This window comes from Pogona vitticeps, chromosome 1, assembly GCF_051106095.1.
Source record: "Pogona vitticeps strain Pit_001003342236 chromosome 1, PviZW2.1, whole genome shotgun sequence".
In the NCBI taxonomy this organism is placed as follows: domain Eukaryota; kingdom Metazoa; phylum Chordata; class Lepidosauria; order Squamata; family Agamidae; genus Pogona; species Pogona vitticeps.
The window spans coordinates 250,228,925-250,252,801 of NC_135783.1; the positions used below are offsets into that span (position 1 = coordinate 250,228,925).

Consider the following 23,877-nt stretch of genomic DNA (forward strand, 5'->3'; position numbering starts at 1 on the left):
ATGAGAACAACTTGCAGGCTCTTCGAGTTGCTCGTAGCAACTCGAAGTCCAACAGGCTACCAGGAGATGTTCCAATGATTATTGGCTTCAGCTCTGCTCTCAGATACAGATAGCAGCAGACACAGGTAACATCAAGGGAATGTATGATGGTATCAAGCAGGCTTTAGGTCCAATACAGAAGAAATCTGCTCTCTTGAAGTCTGCTACAGGCATGATCATCCAGGACCGAGCACAGCAGATGGACCGCTGGGTGCAGCACTACTCTGAGCTATATTCCAGAGAGAATGTAGTAACCAAAGAGGCATTAAATAACATTGAGTGACTGCCTGTCTTGGAAGAGCTGGACAGTGAACCAACTTTAGCAGAAATAAAAGTGGCTTTGGATTCCCTCACCTCCAGCAAGGCACCTCAGAAGGATAACTTCCCTGTTGAAGTGCTGAAATCTGCAAAGAGATCATCACCACTGAACTGTATGAAGTCTTTTGTCTTTGTTGGAGGGAAGCTGGAGTATCACAGGACATGAAGGATGCAAACATCGTCACACTGTATAAGAACAAAGGAGACAGGGGAGACTGCAACAACTACCGTGGTATCTCTCTTCTCAGCGTTGTAGGGAAGCTGCCGGCCTGTGCTGTACTGAAGAGACTCCAGGTGCTTGCCGACAGAGTCTATCCAGAATCACAGTGTGGATTTCAAGCTAATAGATCCACCACTGACATGGTGTTTTCCCTCAGTTGCAGGAGAAATGTAGGGAACAAGAGCTACTCTTTGTGGCCTTCATAGACCTCACAAAGGCCTTTGATTTGGTTAGCAGGGATGGCCTTTTTAAAATATTGCTCAAGATTGGATGTCCACCTCGACTCCTTAACATCATCAGGTACTTTCATGAGGACATGAAGGGCACTGTCGTTTTTGATGGCTAAACATCAGATCCCTTTGACATCCGAAGCAGAGTGAAACAGGGCTGTGTCCTCGCATCGACCCTGTTTGGGATCTTTTTTGCTGTCATGCTGAAGCACGCCTTTGGAACTGCAACAGAAAATGTCTATCTCCGGACTAGATCAGATGGAAAGCTCTTTAATCTCTCTAGATTGAGAGCGAAGACCAAAGTCCAACTGAAATGCATGCGGGAGTTCCTCTTCACTAATGATGCAGCCATTGTTGCCCACTCTGCTGAAGACCTCCAACAACACATGAATCGTTTTAGCAAGGCCTGCCAAGACTCTGGACTAACAATCAGCCTGAAGAAAACACAAGTCATGGGCCAGGGCATGGACTCACCTCCCTCTATTACTATCTCCACACAAGAATTTGAGGTTGTTCATGAGTTTGTGTACCTTGGCTCAACGATCTGACACTCTCTCCCTAGATGTCAAGCTGGATAAATGCATTGGCAAAGCAGCTACCATGTTCTCAAGACTCACAAAGAGTGTATGGTCTAATAAGCTGACGGCATACACCAAGATTCAGGTCTATAGAGCCTGTGTCCTGAGCACACTCCTGTACTGCAGAGAGTCCTGGACCCTTTGTGCACGGCAGGAGAGGAAGCTGAACACATTCCATACACGTTGTCTCCAATGCATTTTTTAGTATCACCTGGCAGGACAAAGTTTCAAATAGAGTAGTCCTGGAACAAGCTGGAATTTTTAGCATGCACACATTATTGAAACAGCAACGGCTACCTTGGCTTGGGCATGTCGTGAGAATGGTTGATGGCCGGATTAATCGCCCCAGAGGAAGACCACGGCTGCGATACAAGGCTATCTGCAAGTGGGATATGAAGGCCTTAGGAATGGACCTCAACAGATGGGAAACCTTAACGCCTGAGCGTTCAGCCTGGAGGCAGGTGGTACATCATGGCCTCTCCCAATTTGGAGAGACACTTGTTCAGCAGGCCGAAGCAAAGAGGCAGTCCCGAAAGCAGCAAAATCAGGGAGTTGGACAGGGGACAGATTGTATTTGTCTTCAGTGTCGAAGGGACTGTCACTCTCGAATTGGCCTTCTCAGCCACACTAGACACTGTTCCAAGACCTCCATACAGAGCACGTTACCATAGTCTCTTGAGACTGAAGGATGCCTACTACAAGCAAGCTGGGTTTTCTGTTGCCAGTCACTTATAAATCCTTTATGACCACTGAACTTATTTTGCTCCTGTTATAAAATTAAAATGTATTGCTCTGCAATCTCAGCCAGTGTTAACAAATCCCACTATCAGGACATGTTCTTCCAAACCTCTGGGACTGATGCCTGTAAGTGCACTTCCTTCCCATTGATTCAAAGTACAGATACAGCCCCAAAGGACTGTAGAAAGAGGAAGAGTTACTGTAGTCATGCTCTCTCCCCATTCCAGGCTCTGAAGCTGGAAAACAGCCCTTCTCTTCTGCATCACTGGTATGTTAACAAATAAAGAAAAAGGGCTGGGCAATTACTGACCCAATGTTGGATATCAACATTCAGTACTGCTATTTACAAGTAAACATATCAAAGTAATCTGCAGCATTGGGATATACACAAATATGTTGATGACTCTAGCATTCCATTTTGCATGGAAACTGTTATCCTGCTCCTTGCCCCTCTTGCCAAGGTTGTGCCAAATTACGGAACACTACACGAAAGAGAAACCAGTTTCACTTGGACACAAATGCTTATGTAGTGGGTCCAGTTAAATAGGTGATATTCTAGATCAGCTCCAGAGAAGGACTTGCTCAGCCATAGAGAAAACATGATAACAGATAATGATGGAGCAAAGCGCACACTTCACCAAACCATTCAGAAAATGCTCCGTATACCCTACTACACTATAAAGGGTAAAGGCAATATGGGATAAATATTATGAAGGATGATCTAAAAATAAAAACAGTCATTGCTGTGGGTTGGCCAAACTAGAGACACGCAGCTTGTACGTAGGTAGGTAAGACTTTGTAACAAAGTAGAAAGTGATTCAAGAGGTTTGACCTGCCATGATGTAAATACTTATTTAATTTGCCTCACAATGTTGCCTGATCGAACAGGTTTTGCTGTTGTTGTTTCTTCAGACAAAGCTTAGATGTACATACACAGCAATAGTAACCATCACATTTAAATCATGAGAGAAAATCCTTCCCCTCCTAACTGTTCAACTAGACTTGAGCCCCGCTGCATATATATTTGCTCAGAACTAAGTCCCCCTGAATTCAAGAAACTAAGCATGAATAGGACTGTAGATCAAATAAGTTGGAAGAAGGGTAGCATTGAGAATACAGAACGTATACAGGACGCATGAACTATTTGGCCAGTTTATGAAACAGTACAAAAACCAGAAAATGATGGCAAAAAATGAGATGAGGAGAAGCCTTGTAGTCATAGAAGTGAACTCTTCTACATTCTGCCTGAACTGTGGTAAATTAGTAAGCAGCAGCACATGAGCCAAAATGCATTATGGTCAAGCATTTATTAAAAACATTTTTACCTTACCTTTCTCCTTAAGAGGAACCAAGGTGGCCCTCATAATTAAAAGACAGTACAGTACAGTATTTAAAAGCTAGAAACAGTCAAGAATGCAAGAAACCACCTATAGCACATGACAGCAGCTCACTGAGAAAACCTAAATGTACTGTACCTCTTTTGTTTTGCCAATATGGCTTTACCCAGATATTTATCTTCCCAGCAGATGCTTCTTCACTGAAAATTCTCTCACCCTTGGCTACTACTTCAAACTGAAATATGACTTTTTTTTGTTGTTTACACAAAAAGCAGACCATACACTTAGAGACCAGCCTTCTCTTTCATCCTCTAGGTCATTTTTGAGTGATACTGTGTTTCAGGTACTGCTGAGGAGCAGGGCCCTCCCTGCACAGGTGCCCTTTTTGGCACATATGGCTTAGGAAGTTTCCTGTCTAAGGTGACATTTTGCTAACTAGCAACTGCTGCAAGTATTTCCATTTGCTATTCTGGAACTAGTAGTGCTTAATTTTAATTGTTATTTATTTTAATTGTTGTAAATGTAAGATGTAATTGGATGGCAGGAAAGGCATGCGTCCAATCACAAAGAATTGATTTTATGGAGTGACCTCCCCTTAAACCACCCTTCCATCTGTCAGGGACTTGCTTAGCTTGGCCCCAAGAGGACTGGGCACAAATCAGGATCAGTCTGGAGTGCAATTCCCTGTACACTGTGCAATCAGCAGGGACATAGATTACACCAGTCCAAAATAAGATCACACCCTTGGCTGTGAACTTTGTTTGGGAACAATGTATGTAGTTAACAGTAGAAAGATTTTGGAAAACTTAAATAACTACAATCTCAGAACAGCTATCAATAGGATCAAGAGCTACCGGGGTCCCACTGACATAACCCTCATGGGAAATGCAATCTTTGCATCAAGACTGATTTGTTTCAGAACTGTTACTGCAAGACATTATGGCACAGCTAAAGTTTAAATGGCAGTATTACCAGCATCTCCTTCGGAATGGGAGTCCCCCCGGAAATCCAGGTAGTTGCTGTTGAGGATCAGCATGGGGTCCTTGTCCTCCTGGAGGTAGGTTTGGGGATCTCCTCTGAGGCTTTGATAGGAGATTTTCCGTGGTAGGGCAAGGCACAGTTCCTTCCAGAAATCAGACGAAGGCATCTAGAGGCAGGAAAGAAAAAGAAGCAACCCCATGTCAGATACCAAGGTGTCACAGATACAGTACTCTCTCCTGCAATATACTCCTGAGAAGCTCTCTACAGCTTAGACTTGGGGAAGGCATTCTCAACAGTTGCCTATGCAGTGCTCGTATTGTTCTTGGCTCCTATGGGACCGAACAGAGGGAGAGAAAATAGATGTTATTACAGCAGGAACCAGAGTTTTCCAGGTAGTGTTTTCATTTAGCTTCGTTTCATCTCCAAGATAAAAGGTATCGCAAAAATGGAGAGGTATTAAGTGGCATTAGCCTTGGTGCAAGGCCTTTGTCAGCAGATAATGCCTTTCCTTTAACACAGGATTTCAACACAACTGCAAATTCTGGATTATTATTTTTAAGCAAGAGTTTTGTCATCATTGCTCTGGAGGAAAAGTAAGAGAACCAGGGGGCCATTCTACAGTGAAGGCTCAAGTACAGAGAGAAGACTGGACTATGTTTAGGGCTTCAATAACTTCTGGAGACGCCTTCCCATCTTGTTACTTCTTGACCATCTGACCTTAACTGTGATGCAAATGTGGCTTCATGCCTTGCCTGCTACATCACCTATTTCTACTCAAGTCCTCTCCAAAAAAAGTTATTTGAAAAACTGGGATCCTGGAAGAAGAATAAATTATACACCAACATCTTTTCCATAGCAACACAGAGAATATTCATACGACATATGCAGAGTGTCTACCTCTGAAGTGAAAATTGATGTGTAAAGGCACATAAACTAATTTAAGACATATTCAGAGAGCTGGCTAGTAGCACAGTGGGGATTCCTATGATCCTTTAGAGTTTTTACAAACACAAGAAAGTGCGATGTTCCTTCCTGTATATGGCCCATTCTTCACATTTATTGTCACTTCAGCCTAACTAATCTGACACTATATCTTTCCTGAAAAGTAGGGCAAGGAGATACATAGGCAAGACAGGCAGATAGTTTTGCATTGGCTGTATATGGGCTGTAACAAGTAGCACCATACAAGCCTACCAGAGCTATAAAAAAACATCAGGAATTTAAAAAATACTGTAAAAACATTGTTAATAAAACTTCAGCAGGAAAATGAGTCAACACAAACATTCAGGACCTCATTAGACCAGATGCTGGTTCCATACCTAGAAGCAGTACACACTTAAGAGGAAAAAGCTCCTTTTTTTAAAATAAAAGTTTGCCTCAGTCTGCATTACATAAATGAGCTTGCTTTTGCTTTGCAAGTGGTTGATCTGGAGATAGCTTTGCTTTGTTCTTACATCCAGTAGTTTAGGCAGCTCCTTTTAAAATACTTGCATATCCTGGATGGAAAACATTGCAATGTAGTAACATTGGAAGAGGAGGAGGAAATATGCTATTGCTTTTCTTAATCTGTGATCTGACTCTCAGACTGGAGTCAAACTACAGAAGCATCCATGCTTCCCACCTACCCGCACCATTGGCAGCTTCTGTCCCTAGCTAATTTGAAGCTAGGCTTTGGTTTTCAATAGTCTTTTCTCACATGTCTGTTATGTGCTGCCAGGTTGCATTCATCTTATGGTGACCCTGGTAGGGTTTTCAATGTCTGTGAGATATTTAAAGATTCGTTTTATCAGCACCAATGCCCAGAGAGTTTCCATGAGTGAGCAAGGATTTGAAATTTGATTCTCCAGAGGGCTAGATTCTTGAATTTGCCAGTAAATAATTTGCAAATTTTACTAAATGAGACTTACCCAATGGGGTAAGCAAGCTTCCTCAGAATGAGAGATTTCAACAACCGGTTCCCCACACAAACAGAGCAGGGACGCAAAAGGAATACTTCTGTCTCTCTTGTGGATAGCAGACTGCATACATACGGTGCACTCTGAGCAACACAGGAGCCTTCTTATTTGTAAAATGTGATGGATTGATCTGAAACATTTAACTTAATACGTTGTGGAGTGATTTTGGAAGTGGATTAAAAGTTTAAAGTCATTTTGAACAAAAAGACCATCAAATCTTTTGCTATAGCTGGTTTTTCATTAGAAAAGCATTCAACAGAAAATAAAATCTAACACACAGCTCATATGTGTGTGTGTTTATGCATGCACACATACAAATTTTTATGGCCAACCATCATGTAAACCACCATGACACTTGCCAAAATAGTAGATATTTGGTTGATCTAACTCTGAGAACTGTGGGTGTACATCCCAATAACCTGGCAGAGCAATATACATTTTTGTTTTTTAATGTTAAAATACTACTTTCTGATTTGAGAAATGATGCGTTTCTGACAGAGTTCCAAAACTCCATTTTAACAGACTATTCTGTGATGACATTTCCAAGCCCAATGAAGACCTACATCACAACCAAGCTCAGATCTGAACAGCAACTGAAGAATTAATTTTAAAATTAAGTGGCAGAAGTAGCAGAACTTTCATATTCCCAAATGCCTCTCCAGAATTCAAAAGTACAATTGCCTGTTCTGATTTTAATTTTACAGCTGTGCAGTGCAGCTGTCAGCTAAAACCAGACCTGGAACATACCTAGCTGGAGACAATAACGCAAAATAAAACAGGTTTAACTAGTTCAAGTAAGTGGATTTTCAATATAGCATTTGAATAGTCTGAGCTAAGCATTTGATCTCTCCTACAGTTTATGCTTTAAAAGCTTTTAAGTAGTTTATTTTCAAAGAAAATTAACGCTTCTAGAATCTGAGACATAATTAAATGAAAGAAGACAAAGAATAAATAAAATATAGAAAAGAAGTGATTTAGAGTTCATTAAGCTCAAAGACTTGACACAAAATTTCTGGAGCCAGAGATGTCCTTAATGCTGCTGTAGACAAAAAGAAAACAAGCAAAAATTAAGGAGCCACAGCTTGGGAGCCTGTGCAATATTGGGGAGGGTGAGTTCTTGCCCCACCTTGGTTGATTCTAGAAAACCGCAACCCGGGTTCCATGCAGGTGTCCTTAATAAGACCATCTGCAAATGCACAGACCTGAAAGCCTGAGCCAGAAGAACATGTTCAGGGATGCTAATAAGCTGTGTAACCTTGTTGTTTAGTTGTTAAGTCGTGTCTGACTCTTCATGACCCCATGGACCAGAGCATGTCAGGTCCTCCTGTCTTCCACTGCCTCCCGGAGTTTGGTCAAATTCATGTTGGTTGCTTTGATGACACTCTCAAACCGTCTCATTCTCTGTCGTCCCCTTCTCCTCTTGCCCTCAAACTTTCCTAACATTGGGGTCTTTTCTAAGGAGTCCTCTCTTCTCATGAGATGACCAAAGTATTGGAGCCTCAGCTTCAGGATCTGTTCTTCCAGTGAGCACTCAGAGTTGATTTCCTTCAGAATTGATATGTTTGATATCCTTGCAGTCCACTCCACCAGCACCACAATTCAAAAGCATCAATTCTTCGGCAGTCAGCTTTCTTTATGGTCCAGCTCTCACATCCATACACTACTACTGGAAAACCACAGCTTTGATTATCCAGATCTTTGTCGGCAAGGTGATGTCTCTGCTTTTTAGGATGCTGTCAAGGTTTGTCATCGCTTTCCTCTCAAGAAGCAGGCAACTTTTAATTTCATGGCTGCTGTCACCATCTGCAGTGATCAGGGAGCCCAAGAAAGTAAAATCTATCACTGCCTCCATATCTTCCCCCTCTATTTGCCAGGAGGTGATGGGACCAGTGGCCATGCTCTTAGATTTTGATGTTGAGCTTCAGACCATTTTTTGCACACTTCTCTTTCACCCTTATTAAGAGATTCTTTAATTCCTCCTCACTTTCTGTCATCAGAGTGGTATCATCTAAATATCTGAGGTTGTTGATATTTTTTCCGGCAATCTTAATTCCGGTTTTGGATTCCTCCAGTCCTGCCTTTCACATGATGTATTCTGCATAAAAGTCGGATAAGCAGGGGAGACAATATATAGCCTTGTCGTACTCCTTTCCCAATTTTGAACCAATCAGTTGTTCCAAATCCAGTTCTAACTGTTGCTTCCTGTCCCACATATACTGTAGGTCTCTCAGGAGATAGATAAGGTGGTCAGGCACTCCCAATTTCTTTAAGAACTTGCCATAGTTTGTTGTGGTCTACACCAGTGGTCCCCAACCTTAGGCCTCCGGATGTTCATGGACTTCAACTCCCAGAAATCCTGGCCAGCAGACGTGGTGGTGAAGGCTTCTGGGAGTTGTAGATCAAGAACATCTGGAGGCCCAAGGTTGAGGACCACTGGTCTACACAGTCAAAGGCTTTTGCATAGTCAATGAAGAAGTAGATGTTTCTCTGGAACTCTCTGGCGTTCTCCATAATCCAGCGCATGTTAGCAATTTGGTCTCTAGTTCCTCTGCCTCTTCGGAATCCAGCTTGTACTTCTGGGAGTTCTCAGTCCACATACTGCTGAAGCCTACCTTGGAGGATTTTGAGCATAACCTAGGTAGCGTGTGAAATGAGTGCAATTGTATGGTAGTTGGAGCATTTTTTGGCACTGCCTTTCTTTGGGATTGGGATGTAGACTGATCTTTTCTAATCCTCTGGCCACTGCTGAGTATTCCAAACTTGCTGGCATATTGAGTGTAGCACCTTAACAGCATCATCTTTTAAGATTTTAAATAGTCCAACAGGAATGCCATCATCTCCACTGGCCTTGTGGTTAGCCATGCTTTCTAAGGCCCACTTGACTTTGCTCTCCAGGATGTCTGGCTCAAGGTCAGCAGCCACACTATCTGGGTTGTCCGGGGCATCCAGATCCTTCTGGTATAATTCCTCTGTGTATTCTTGCCACCTCTTCTTGATGTCTTCTGCTTCTGTGAAGTCCCTACCATTTTTGTCCTTTATCATGTCCATCTTTGCACAAAAGGTTCCTTTTATATCTCCAATTTTCTTGAAAAGATCTCTGGTTTTCCTGTTTCTATTCTTTTCCTCTATTTCTTTGCACTGTTCATTTAAGAAGGCCCTCTTGTCTCTCTCTGCTATTCTTTGGAAGTCTGCATTCCATTTTCTGTAACTTTCCCTATTTCCCTTGCATTTTGTTTCCCTTCTCTTCTCTGCTATTTGTAAGGCCTCGTTGGACAGCCACTTTGCTTCCTTGCATTTCCTTTTCTTTGGGATGGTTTTTGTTGCTGCCTCCTGTACAATGTTACAAGCCTCCATCCATAATTCTTCAGGCACTCTGTCCACCAATCTAGTTCCTTAAATCTGTTCTTCACTTCCACTGTGTATTCATAAGGGAATTGGTCAATTTCATCCTCCTCAGCATCAGTGGTTGGTGCATAAACCTGGATTACGGTGATGTTGGAAGGTCTGCCTTGGAGTCATACTGAAATAATTCTAGCATTTTTGAGATTGTATCCCAGTACAGCTTTTCCCACTCTTTTGTTGACTATGAGGGCTACTCCATTTCTTCTACGGGATTCTTGACCACAATAATAGATATGATAATTATTTGAATTGAATTTGCCCATTCCTGTCCATTTTAGTTCACTGATGTCCAGGATGTCAATGTTGATTCTTGCCATCTCCTGTTTGACCACATCCAGCTTACCAAGGTTCCTAGATCTTACATTCCAGGTTCCTATGCAGTATTCTTCTTTGCAGCATCGGACCTTCCTTTCACTTCCAGGTGCGTCCGCAGCTGAGCGTCCTTTCGGCTTTGGCCCAACCACTTCATTAGCTCTGGAGCTACTTGTACTTGTCCTCTACTCTTCCTCAGTAGCATGTTGGGCTCATTTTCCAGCGTCATATCTTTTAGCCTTTTGTCTCTGTCCATGGAGTTTTCTTCGCAAAGGTACTGGAGTGGCTTGCCAGTTCCTGCTCCAGGTGGATCGCGTTTAGTCAGAACTCTCCACTATGACCTGTTCGTCTTGGGTGTCCCTGCACAGCATAGCCCATAGCTTCTTTGAATTACTCAAACCCCTTCGCCACGACAAGTCAGCAATCCGTGAAGAGGTGTGTAGCCTTACCAAGGAGCAACATAGGAGGATCATATTGTCAGTCAACAGAAATGTGGATAGCTTTCTCTTGGCAACCATAGCTGGAAATGTTGCAATTCTCTTTTAATTTAATGGTTACATTATTTATGAAGACTGCTAGGAAAAGAATACACAACCAATATGCAACCTAGTTTGAAAGCAATATGAAGAGGAGTACAGGTATGTCCAGTGTGAAATTATTTAGCTTGAAGTTTGAGATTGACACTCTTACCAAAAACTATCCTTGACTTGATCCTAACCAACTTTGGTGGAAGAAGTGGCATCAAGAGGAACTCTAGGTGAAAGTGATCATGTTTTACTTGAGTTTTTGAATTCAAAGGAAACAAAAGCAAAGTGTAGCTATACATGTATGCTTGACATTAGGAAAGTGAATTTTAATAAACGTGGAACAATGATAGGTAAGATCCTATGGCAGGAAATCCTAAGAGGAAAAGCAACCCAAGATGGGCAGGAGTTTCTTAAAAAGGAAAGTCTAAAGGCACAACTACAAACAATTCAAACAAAAAATATGTCTGATTAAGTGGACTTGTCTACAAAAGATCACATTAATTTTTCTAATAAAAGCTAGCCTTTAAGGTGCTATCACATTTTTGCCTTTTTCTCCTTTTTTTTCCATTTTGCTTTTCCCTATAACAAAAAAAATATCAATATGGCTTTACAAAAAACTCAAGAGAGGCCCTGAAAATAAAAATAACACAGGAAGTGAGAGAAGGCCAGACTACAAAGAAAGGGTACAGAGAAGCAGCAAAGCACTGCAGGGATGGTGTTAGGAAGGCAAAAGCTGAGAAGGAACTGAGGTTATCAAGATACATGAAAAGCAACAAAAAAGCATTTTCCAGGCACATGTGTTGCAAAAGACAGAGAAAAGAAACAGTGGCTCAGCTACTCAATGGGCATGGAAAAATGGCAAAAGAGGACAAAGGCAAAAGAGCTCAATTCTTACTTCAGCTCAGTCTTCTCCCAAAAGAAAGGCATTTGACATGTGGTGGGCAAGGAGTTTTTAAAAATAAAAAATCATTACTGGATCAGCAGTGGTGGTCCTGATCCCACTGATAGTGATACACTGTCTTTTTCTTTTTAAAGGCTCCTCTCCATCACGAGGCTTGCAAAAGCTCCTCCAAGACAAAAGAGAGCCCTAGGGAGCCTCAGAACCTAAAATTGGAAGGTATTTTTTGGTTTAGTCATTAAATCGTGTCCGACTCTTCGTGACCCCATGGACCAGAGCATGCCAGGCCCTCGTGTCTTCCACTGCCTCCCGGAGTTTGGTCAAATTCATGTTGGTAGCTTCGACTGGAAGCTAAAATTGGAAGGTAGGAAACTTTTAATTAATGTCAGTCAAATGTTTCTGATGCCCTACCTGGCTAGACAACAGGATTTTGTTGAACATAAGCTAAATGCTACTGAACAGTCAGCATTAAAGTGCTTCCCAATAATACTCCCATGCAGTGTGGTCCACTCTTCTTACTTAAAACAGGAGGGAATCACATACAATTTCCTAATATGTCCACCAGATAGATTGGCCTATAATCTACAGGTCTGTATTCTTGCAGAACGGATCACTGTGTTCAAATGCTTTCCCAATGGAATAGAGATAGCTATATATATTAAACTGAACTATTAAGCAACAGTAGAAATCCTTCACTAGATAATTTAAGACCTCTGTTGGTGAAGAGCCTTCTTCTACTGACTTATTTTGGAGGAATATTGAATCAGATTTTTAATTTCTAAGAAACACAAGTATTCAAAGATCATGAGCACAGAGCTGAGGCTGGTACATCAATCCAGGAGCAAGGTGGAATACAAATGAAATATGTACAAACAATAGTCTTTCTAAAACTTAACATGTTGTCCTTCTTATGTCTCAGATGTGAGTAAATGAATAACCAGCACACACGGTAGCTTTATCCACCAGTTGCTAAGAGAAAGCAGCATGTTTACACATGATGGCATTTTTCAGGTACTGCACAAATTGTGTCTTTAGATAGCTTTTTGGAAGATTATATTTTATCTATATTAACTCCTTACACGTTCGCTTTCAGGGAAAACTATTAACTAATTCCTCAAGGGAGGTTATTTTGACTTTTCTAGCCAACTTCTATAACGATTCTTTACACAGTAAATTAAATCATTAAGCCTCCTCAACCATGTGCTGAAATTCATTGCTAGCAACAAGCTTAGGTCAAAGTTCCTCTGCAGGTTGCTGAAGCCTAGACAGCAGCTCTGACAGTGTGCCCCTCTAGAGGCAGCCAGTATGGTAGGGGGCACGCTTCTCCCTGGAAGGGGGGAAAAACTTTATGTAGATAATTTGGATTTTGTTTAGAAATGAACATATTAGTAAGTACTAAACAATGCTATGAGCATCACCATTCACCTACAATGAACACAACTAGAAGATACAATCATTTCGGTGGCAGCAAGGTGTTACAAAAAGTCTGTACAAAGGAGATACCACACATAGGGCACGTCTACATGGCCATTTTGGAGGGCTGCTTCAGGTCATGGAGAGGAATGATATGCCACTTGGTGCAATCCTCACATCCAACGGCATATCGACCTCAGGCAACCTTCCTGCTCCTTCTACTGTCAAATGACAGCAGGGGGCAGGGAAAATGAATTCATTGTTTTTGCCTGTGCCTAAACTAATGCTGATGCACCGAAACACCTAGATTACTCATTCTTTGCCTTGTGTGTTGTGCCAATCAGAAAACTGCAGTCACAATTCCCATTAACACTTCACACAAAGGCAATTAAAAATAATAATCTAAGAGATTCAACACATAAGCAATGGTCTAGCACAGTGGTCCTCAACCTTGGGCCCCCAGATGTTCTTGTTATACAATTCCCAGAAGCCTTCACCACCACCTCTGCTGGCCAGGATTTCTCGGAATTTAAGTCCAAGAACATCTGGAGGGCCAACATTGGGGGCCAATGGTCTAGCAGATGCAAAAAAAGAGGTCACTTCCCCTGCCTCTACAGAGAAGTGTCCAATTTAACAATATCCTGAAGTGGCTCATTTATTGACCCACTTCATGATACTAGAAATTCGGACCGAAGGGGAGTCAACAGCTCTGACAGCTACAAAGCTCGATTTTAGTCCATTCCCAGTGATTGCATGCACTGGAAATGAATGAAACTAGAGTACATCAACCAGCACCCAAAAAATAAAAATAAAAATAGAAGGCTCAAAAAAGTGTGGGTTGGGGTGCTCTAGTTTAGTTCACACCTAGGTAAAGGTAAAGGTTCCCTTTGACATTTAGTCCAGTCGTGTCTGACTCTAGGGGGTGGTGCTTATCCTCGTCTCCAAGCTGTAGAGCCAGCATATGTCATAGACAGCTTCAGCAGTTTAACCAGCACAGCCACCATGTTCCACACATAGTTCCCACACACAGTAAAAACATGAGAGGGGGGGAAAGTTCCTTGTTTGAACTATAAATCTAGAGCCATGGTGACCTTCAGTTTTGAAAACAGTTGTCCAAAAATATCCTTTTGCCATCTTCACTAAGTAGAAACAGAAGCAGCAGACACCTCTCCAGCAATTTTGGAGGCTTTTTATGTCCACCTCTGCATTAAAGACATTGTTGGTGTAAGAGCACAATGGGTAAAAGTGAACAACCAAGAAATGGGGCAGTGTCCCATTTTCTACAAGGGCTCCACACAGCTCAGATCTTCAAATGAGCTCATTTAAAAAAAACAACAACTGGGATTCTTGCAATTTTGTAAATCCACAAATAATTCCACACAGTGCAATGTCACCTACAGTTTTTGAGACCCCACCCCTAATGTTTGAGCAGCCTCAATCTCTACCAACATTTGGGTGGTTCAATTTTCTCTCTCTATTCATGTTGCCCTCTTTAATTTTGGGGCGGCTTCCATATCTCTCAAAAGCAAAAACTGCTCTCTTTCCAAAACTGATTATTTCTACCACCTCCCTTGATGCTCCTGAACAAGTCAGTTGCCCTTTTGAAAATTATCAGCCATTTTTTAAAAATGTGGTCTGAGCAGATAAAATCAGCAAGACAAAGGAAAGTAATGAGCTTCCACAGCTGTAGCAGAGATATCCAAAATGGTTTTAGAGAAAGGCAATACATACAACAATTAGACGGACACTAAGAAGGTGGTCTCTATGTGAAGCAAAAGAGAACCATGTAACGTTTGTTTCACTTGCAGCAGTATTTTGCAAAGACAGTACTACTTGCAGCTCCCAGTAAAACTGAAATCCTGTCATGCTGGAAGGTACATTCTGAGCTTTAAAGAGGAGTAACATGCCTGAATCTCTCAAATTGTAACGTATCTCATCGCACATTTTGTGTCAGTTCAAATTAGAAAATTCTAGGCAGAAGCCTCGCTGGGGCGGTGGAACTGGCACAAGCACACTTGATATATCTCACTTACCTTAAGAGCCCAATGAGAGTGGCTTTAAGCCTGTTCTGACATGACACCACGTAACAAAACTTCCTGAGCTAGAAGACAAGAAGGGCTGAGCTGTTCTGTTTCTTTCCTAGTAAATATTGATGGTTTCGAACTGTCTGTGTGCAGGGCAGCAAGGAAACCAAAGGTTTCTCTAGAAAATGCTTGTACATCCTAACAAGGGCTTGCACACCACTTCTAGATCAATGGCTCAAGTCGTCTGCAAGACACTGTTGTGCAACTGGGAGTGAAGAGCATGCTGCTGTCCATTAACCACGGATATAAAAACAGAAACGGATACATATATATGAGAAAGTCTCCACATTGCTAGAATGTTTCTCTGTAAATGCCCACTCTGAGAAGGGTTGTATTCATTTCCACCTTCTCTAGTCTGCAACACACACCCATGGTTGTACGGCACTTGCATTTTAAAAAGCCCTTTGGTGAAGTGTACAGAATCAGTAACTCATCTTTCAGGTTCTGGTGCCCCCCTGTGGCCTTCACGTTACTCCTTTAACGCCAAGGCATCAGAGAAGACCTCCGACTTCTCATCTATGTCTCCAGCAATGCCTCACGCCTATCCTCATTAGACTCGTGGCGCACTGGTTAAACCGCTGTACTGCAGCCAAAACTGTGCTCACAATCTGGGGTTTAATCCCAGGTAGCCGGCTCAAGGTTGACGCAGCCTTCTATCCTTCTGAGGTCGGTAAAATGAGTACCCAGCTCGCTGGGGGGGGGGCAATATGTAGCCTGCATAATTAACTTGTAAACCGCCCAGAGAGTGCTTGAAGCACTATGGGGCGGTATATAAGCAACATGCTTTGCTTTGCTTTTTCACACAAGAGCCTTGGGAGCCCATGAAGCTGTGTGGGTTCATATAAAGGTCACAACTGCATATTACATTAGCAAATGTCTGGACCCGCTTCCTTGGTCAACAGAAGAGAAACGGAAATGGTAACCAACAGGAAGAGGCAAAACAACATATAGACTGGGATAGATCTACAACCTACATTCCTGCCGGAGAAATCAGTTCTCTGGGTCTCAAGGAGTAGCAGAATGTTATCTAAATAAGAGGTTAGATAACCTTTCAGTCCACCATTTACCATGGAGCCAGCACGCCAGGTCAGCAAAGTGATAGCACTCTTATGTTCTTTCAGCAAATGTAGGGCTGGATGTGTTATTTCCCGGTACTGGCTCTCGAAGACAATGAAGATTGGTCTCTGGGACAGCTCCATCAGCCTCCAAAGACCTTCTCTGTGAAAATAAAGAACTGGTTTAGAGAATCATAAAAAACCCTCAATCCCCTGGGTTGCAGTGTAATTCCCGAGGGCCCAACTTCACTGGAGAAGAGGTCATGCATCTAAAAACTGAAAATCATCCTCCACTGGTTTTAGTGGCATTTTAGTGGCAAACAGATGAACTAAACTGCAGAGGTTCATCTGAGGAATACCACTCTATGCTCCTGAACTTTACATCCAAACAAGTGAGCCCATAGGAATCTTGAGGGTGGATGGAGAAGCTACACAGTGACATTAGTATTATTTGCATGCAGAGTACAAGCCACTACAACACTGCAATTCCCAGACGCCCCGGCCAGCAAACCGGGTGGTAAAGGCTTCTGGGAAATGCAGTCTAGGTTACATTGAGTAACCTGGGTAACTCAACACTGAAAAACACTGGTTTAGTGGACCAGAGAGTGTAAGCTCTTTCTGGCCCTTCAGGTACCTGAAATTATTGTTGCACCATTCCTGCTCCAGGTAGGCATTAGAGAGAACCACAATGAGGCGTCGGCATCGGCTGACATTCATGATTAAATCTGCAGAGGGCTCTGGGGAAAAAAGGGAGGAAGAAGTGAACCTCTCTCCTGAAGATGCCCACCCACACCTCACTTTTCCTTATAGGTTTTCTGCTCCTCCTTAAACCAAATCAGCTTGGTCGTCCAAAACGTGCTCAGTTCCACAAGTAACAGGAATATCACTAACTCATTCTTTAGGTGTTTACCATTGTTCAGTGGACACTATTTGTTTTGAATAAAAGAGCTGCCAAGTTAAATCAAATTTCTCTCCAATGATGTCCAATCGTTACTATATTGTGAACAGAATATTTGATGGACAAATCAAAACTATATTTTCTTTTCACTCCAATAATTAATTTCTGATTATCAATCTGCATTCTGAATTCAACAGCAAATCTAAGTATGCAGGCAAATATTCAATATTTTTATTTATTTATTTATTTATTTATTTATTTATTTATTTATTTATTTATTTATTTATTTATTTATTTATTTTTAATTTATTTTTTATTTTATTTTATTTTATTTTATTTTATTTTATTTTATTTTATTTCTACCCCGCCCCTCTAGACAGAGTCTACTCAGGTTTCTTACCTGAATTTGGCAGAATATCTTTATCATCTAAGAAGAGCTTGTAGCCATGGCGATTCTCTAACTGTGGTTTCACTATGAAATTCACAAATTTCCTGTCATCTGTCGAGTTAGCATAAGACACGTAGGCATCATAGAGCTTTCCATCTGTGAAAAAGTACCAAAAAGAGAAATATAGTATACAATATTATGCCACATATTAAATAGCAGTTTTTTAAAAAAAAATCAGCGGTAGCAGCCTTAATACTGAAGACCTATCTTTTTTATACTATCCACACTTTCAGTTTGACAATTTAGCTTGGAATAACTTTGGAGGCAGATTCGACATATTATATATATTAAAAACATTCAACAACTTTTTTCCCTTTAAAAATGAAAAGAAAAATTATAGAAGCCTCAAAGGAAGAATATTGCTTCAATTCTAGTCTCTGATCATTTCCCCTGTGAGAGAATTTATAAAAGACCAGCTTGCCTAGAGTGCTGCCCAGTCTCAATAAATCCCCAAATATTAAGTTCTCTGAAAGGTTAAGCATTAACATGTCAACAGAAGCAGTTCTATTTCAAGAGGAAAATTCTACATGCTCACAATCTGTATTTGGGAAATCAGACAGCTTCTGTTTTGTAATTTGTCACAAGGAGACAAACATGCACTTAGACCTTGTCAGCATGGCTGGGGGGCCTGGAGAAGCATAATTTTAAGAGGAAGAAGTATACATTCTCCTTGAGGTGTGATCTGGCTATGTCAAAATGAAAGGAAGAGCAACCAACAACTCTCAGACTCAACATTTACCATTGATTTCCAGTTCTCCATAACGGTTCCGGTACCAGAGCAGCACACTCAGACGGCATCTGACATACATGGCTCCCATGAACAGTATTAGTGCCACAACGGCAAATGCAGCAAGGACAGCGCCCAGGTGCCCAGCAGACTCTGCTGTAAAGGGAATTGGCATTTTAAACAATATTTAGGACCAACAGTCATGTACATAGTGCAGAAGTAGAGAAAAATAGATGAGTTCTATGACCTAAATCCTGCCCTGTGTACAACAACAAAAGCATGCACACAGTCAAAGATCCAGCAAATGCTTAGATATCAACGGTCTGATAATATAAGGAGCTACACATGTACATTTTACAACTTTTGGGTGCTAAACATGGAAGGGGATGTCACTCAGAAGTATAAATCAGGAGGGAAAGCTTCAGGCAATGGGATTAATTGGGTCTTTACCAATGTTCCACCTTTTGCTCAAGGAGCTTCTTCTGTCCTTATTTTCAGTCAGTGACTGGAATTAAGAAGCTTTTCAAAGCTGGGAGGTTTTGTAGTGAAATGAGCTCACCTTTGCAAGCTAGCAAGGTTTTGTGTAATAACAAAAGGGTATCTCATTCTAGTCGTGAACAAAGACCATCTGTCAAGTGATTAAAATGCCTAGCAAAATAAGCGACTATGCTGATGAGAAGATTAGCAGAAACTAAAATACTAAGACATTATACTTCTCAGACTCTATTTACAAAATATTGTTTTGTTGCCTTGTGCAGAAGTCTCCAAAATGTCCTGTCCCCTACTGCCCTGCTTAGTTCTTGCAAACTCAAGGATGTGTCTTCCTTTACAGTACTGAGTCAATTCATCTTAATTTTGGTTGTCCCCTTTTCCTTCAAATATATGTGTATTTACAAGCAAGACATACAAATTACAAATACAGAAATAAATCAATGGCATAATTATTCAAAGACAATTTCACCGCCTCATATATGCCTGTGAGTACTTTTGTTTTTACATAATAGTCATAATTTTGTTTTTACATAATAGATACTGTTTCAGACAATTGTGTGAATTTGAACGGAGCAGCTTGAGGTTGTGATTAACACAAAATCTTGGAAAACTTTGTTTGCTGGTGCCATCATGTGGCAGTTCTCTGTCATGAAGATCACAGGTGATATCAGAAGACTCTTACAGCCAGCATAACGTAAGTCTAACAAGGCTCACTTTTTTAAACTTTGTCAGAGAGCCAGTGGACCTATTGAGGATTTTGTAACACTATTCCAGCCACAGCACAAGTTCTCCTATATAACCTGCCTCTTTGAGGGGATCAGCTACTTCAGATTCGAACCTATTGTTTCTGTGCTCACCACAGTTATACATTACCTGTGTAATTTATAGACAGCAAACTCTGACACTCTGAGAAGTGTCATCATAAGTCAGACCTGACTTGACAGCAATACTTATTATTTTAGTAACAGGGGTGGGCAACTGTGACCTTCAAGATGGTTTTGGCCTGTAACTTCTATCAGGCCCAACCAAAACAGCCTGTAGTAAAGGATTATACAAGTTACAGTCCAAAACATATGTTGCCCACCCTGTTTCAGAATCTTATACTTATCGACAAAGTATAAATTATAAAAGGCAGGGGGAGACTCAGCAAAGTCTCTTGCATTCCAAGATAAAAACATAGTAAACTCATTCAAAAGGAAAGAAGCCATACAGATACAGCATGAAAACCAATACTCAAGTCTCTACAGCCATGTTACTCTACAGAAGAAAGTCAAAATTATCAGATCTCTACACAGAAAACACATAAGGCTTCAGAAAAGGAAAATCATGCTGAGATATCAGCTATTGGCAGACTTCTCAGAAGCTCATAAAACATGTCTACCTTGTAAAGTAGTCCAAATTCAAAATTGCTCTCCCCGTACAGACAACTGTGCCAGTGCAAAAGTGCCAAAAGTGAACTCAGTAAAAGTGAACTGAGTAAATAGTGAAGTTGTTATTGTATTTCATCAACTCCAGCATTTTCATTTCTCTATTTGTGTATACAGAATGTAAAGACCACTTCAAATGTTACACAACAAAGGTCAAAACCTGAGTGCACTAATGTGAAAACTGATCTGTTGTGGCCTGTTATACATTCACTTTTTCAAAACTTTATTTATTCAGGCCCAACGGCACAGTGCTTTGTGAAGACAGCAGCGGAAATCAGCTATGCACTATATTCATTATCTGATATTGTGATGTCACGAGTTAAAACAAAAATCTGATATTACCCCACAACAGTTTTACTCTGATATTAACAGACTAAAAGATTAACAAAAGCTGAACCTGCTTTTGATTTCTGATATGGACATTTGTCATCCAGATTTTCCAGACCAGGGGAAAGATGGGCAAGTTTATTGTTCTGCAACTGCAAAAATTATTTGATGTCTCCTTTAAAAAACCCAAAGGGTTTGCTTTTTCTGTTTCCAAGGCCCAAGTAATAGACTATTGTGCTCATTGCACAGTCTGTAGCAGTGTCTCATGTTTCAATCTGATTTCATTCTACACTGCCCCTTTGGGTTTTTTAAAGGAGACATTAAATAATTTTTGCAGTCGCAAAAATCTAACTTTTATTTCAGGGAACCTGGTGGGATTTTAACTTAATCCATAGAACATATTTAGGAACAGGCAAAACATTTTTGTTGTTGTTGGAAGACTGATTAAAGAGACTGTCCTTTTAGCACAGTGTCATCATTCTCATACACATACTACCTGGTTTTTGCAGTGTGAAAACTGCAGTGCTATTCCCAACCAAACAGGCAAAAACTCCATAGCTTTCATCAGCAGTCACATTCATCTCCAAAGTGCTGGAGACAAATATCTCAGTGGCCTTGTCATTGAACCTGAGGAGCAAAACAAACAAACAAACAAATAAAGTTCAGGTTAGCCCATTTGACCAATTTTGATATTTCAAAAGGTAAGTACAGTGGAAGAACTATTGGAAGAATAAATAAAGGGACTTCACTCTTGTGGCTTTTAAGAAACATTAAAATTTGAGCAAGGAGCAGGCAACAAGTTTTCCAGTCCCAATACGTAGCCTCACACAAGACTGCATGTTCTGGAAATTGTTTTGCGTATCACTCACTTTTACAGCAAAATTACTTCACACATATTAGTAGACATTTGAGACCTTTCCATACCATTCCATTTCTTTCCCCCTTTTTCTTTTCAGCAATAGAACAATTCTGGTTGCTTGGTTGTTTTATTTCATTTATTTATTTCTGAGATTTATATACTGCCCCATTAGTCATTAGCACAGGGCACTGTTCTGGGTGGTGTACACATAATATAAAAACAAAGGCAAAATGACATCATCAAACAAAATCAACAAATACATACAGAAAAAGGAAAAAACAACAACATAAACCCAGATGTTGGAGACAATTTATCTATCTATCTATCTATCTATCTATCTATCTATCTATCTATCTATCTATCTATCTATCTATCTATCTATCTATCTATCTATCTATCTATCTATCTATTTATTTATATGCCGCACATCTAGACATAGTCTACTCCACTGGTTCTTAACCTTGGGTTACTCAGGAGTTTTGGATTGCAACTCCCAGAAGCCTTCACCACCAGCTGTCCTGACTGGGGTTTCTGGGAGTTGCAGTTCAAAAGCATCCGAGTAACAAAGGTTAAGAACCACTGGTCTACTCCATAACGTCTTCCTTTAAACCAAGACTGAAGTAATACTAGAAATGTGGATTATAGCTCTGAGGTAATTCTATTGTTGAAATTGGGTGGGGGGTGTCAGCAGAAAAATATGACATTTTGAAAGAAATAGTTCCAAATCTGATTACGAAATAGTTGTCATCAGAGGCATGTCTAGTGACAAAGTCCTCTCTTTTTAGTTTTTTGTGCACACATGGACACAATTCCTTAGAAATGTGTGCATACATGCACACTGTTATTGGGGAACCTCTCCTTGGCAGTAAGGAGAGATACCCCAGCAATCAGTCACAGATGTTGACAATGAACCAGGTGGGAGTGGAATGACTGGAGAACTGGAGCCTTCTAGAGCTGCAGAAGCCTCCCAGTTGGTTGAACTAAAACAAGATATCATTGTCATCTTCTCACCCAGCAAGAACAAGTTCAGCTTTGTAAAATCTGAACATAACCCAGAATCTTCCAACATAACCCAGCATGCAGATAGGCTGGGGGACTCTGGGATTTGTAGTTCACAAAAATAACTCTTCCAAGCTCTGGACTGGGGGTTCTAGAAGCTGTGCTGTTCTCCACATTTCCTCTCCATCCTTTGCTGCTTATTAACCAACTGATGGACACTGGAATGCAAAGTGCACTTGAGGAGGGGAGGGATAGAAGAGAGAAATGCCCTGTCTTACCTAGCAATGCCTCCATCAGCCAGGAAAAAGCACAGGCTAGAAAAAGGCTCTCCAGCACCTTCCTCAGGCTATTCCCCCTCAATTGGCTCTCTCCCATCTGGCATCCTCAAACTCTGTCATGACTATATTAGGTTGTGGGAAGGTTTTTCCCCCCACCTTCATTTTACATACAAACTTCCCTGGCACCTGTTAGTGTCCCCCTGATGTGTAAAAGGAAAGTAAGGAAATGCCCATATAACCATGATCTAAGACAGTGCTTCCCAATCTTGGGTGCCCAAATGTTCTTGGACTACATTCTGGCTAGCACAGTTAGAGGTGATGATTTCTGGGAGTTTTCGTTCAAGAACATCTAGGGACCCAAGACTGGAGATGACTGATCTAAGCTGTAAACACTAGCAATTTGCTACCACCCTCATTCCTGCTCAATCAAAGGTACTCACATATTTGAATGCCACTAATTACCCCTTTTCTTCTATTTTTCCCCATACTCCATTCCCCCATGTTCTCCTTCTTCTGAAGTATGTCAAATGAAACCCCATCCCACTCCATCCATAAAGCTTGTCCCACTGCAGAAAGGCTAACACTTTTTATTGCATTATTGAATTTCACTCCACAAAGCTAAAAGGCTAATCATATAGGCAAGCCTTCCAAGAAAGCTGATTCTTTTCTCTAGATTTTTAGGGTTTTGGAAACCCCACTTTTAATTTTCTTGTCTCAAGTGGATACAACCAAACTAGCTGGTGTTACATACAGCACTGATGGTACCTGTCTGTCATGGGTTTGGAGGGAAAGTTCCATCCTATGGGGAGTGGAAGGCGGGACATCAGGGGGAGGAGCTGTACTGTATATATGTTTGGAGCTTGTGGGGAGAGTGAGGAGTGGGAGTCTGTGTGTCAGACTGGGTACAACTGTGTGTCAGTTAGTACCTACCTGATAGGTTCAGGTTTCTATGTGGGTAGCCAGAACTGATAGGTTCAGGGTCTGTGCTTTACTTTAAAGTGTTCTGTGTGAACCAAACTGTTGTATGTATGATTGAGACGAAGCCACGTTACAGTATTCTATTTACCTGATCTTTTTATTTACCCTGTTTGTTATTTAAATAAACCTTGTTCTTTTGTTTAGTAAAATCCATTCCTGGTCTGTGTGACTCCTTATAGGGAATGGTTGGTGGCAGCATAATTAAAGTGTGGTATACTCCAGTAGGTCTGGGGATGTCACATTGATTGGTGTCCAGCGTGTGGGATACGACTGGTCCAGTTGTCCAGTGGTCCAGCAAAGCCTTGGCAAGTGTGCCCAGAGCAAGGGGGGTCTAGTCAGGGACAATCTGAGGGCGCG

The 23,877-nt window shown here is 41.2% G+C and overlaps 1 protein-coding gene across 5 annotated transcripts in view; it reads right to left on the reverse strand.

Moving 5' to 3' along the window:
• Positions 1-23,877, reverse strand: part of SIGIRR (single Ig and TIR domain containing) — a 58,621-nt gene that overhangs the window by 9,600 nt on the left and 25,144 nt on the right. For all 5 annotated transcript variants that reach the window (XM_020784080.3, XM_020784082.3, XM_020784083.3 and 2 more), the window contains 6 exons: positions 20,903-21,033; positions 18,173-18,316; positions 17,386-17,529; positions 16,722-16,824; positions 16,100-16,250; positions 4,433-4,607 (listed from right to left, as the gene is read on the reverse strand). In XM_020784080.3, the coding sequence (XP_020639739.3) occupies positions 4,433-4,607; positions 16,100-16,250; positions 16,722-16,824; positions 17,386-17,529; positions 18,173-18,316; positions 20,903-21,033 (848 nt within the window). The remainder of the gene's footprint in view (positions 1-4,432; positions 4,608-16,099; positions 16,251-16,721; positions 16,825-17,385; positions 17,530-18,172; positions 18,317-20,902; positions 21,034-23,877) is intronic.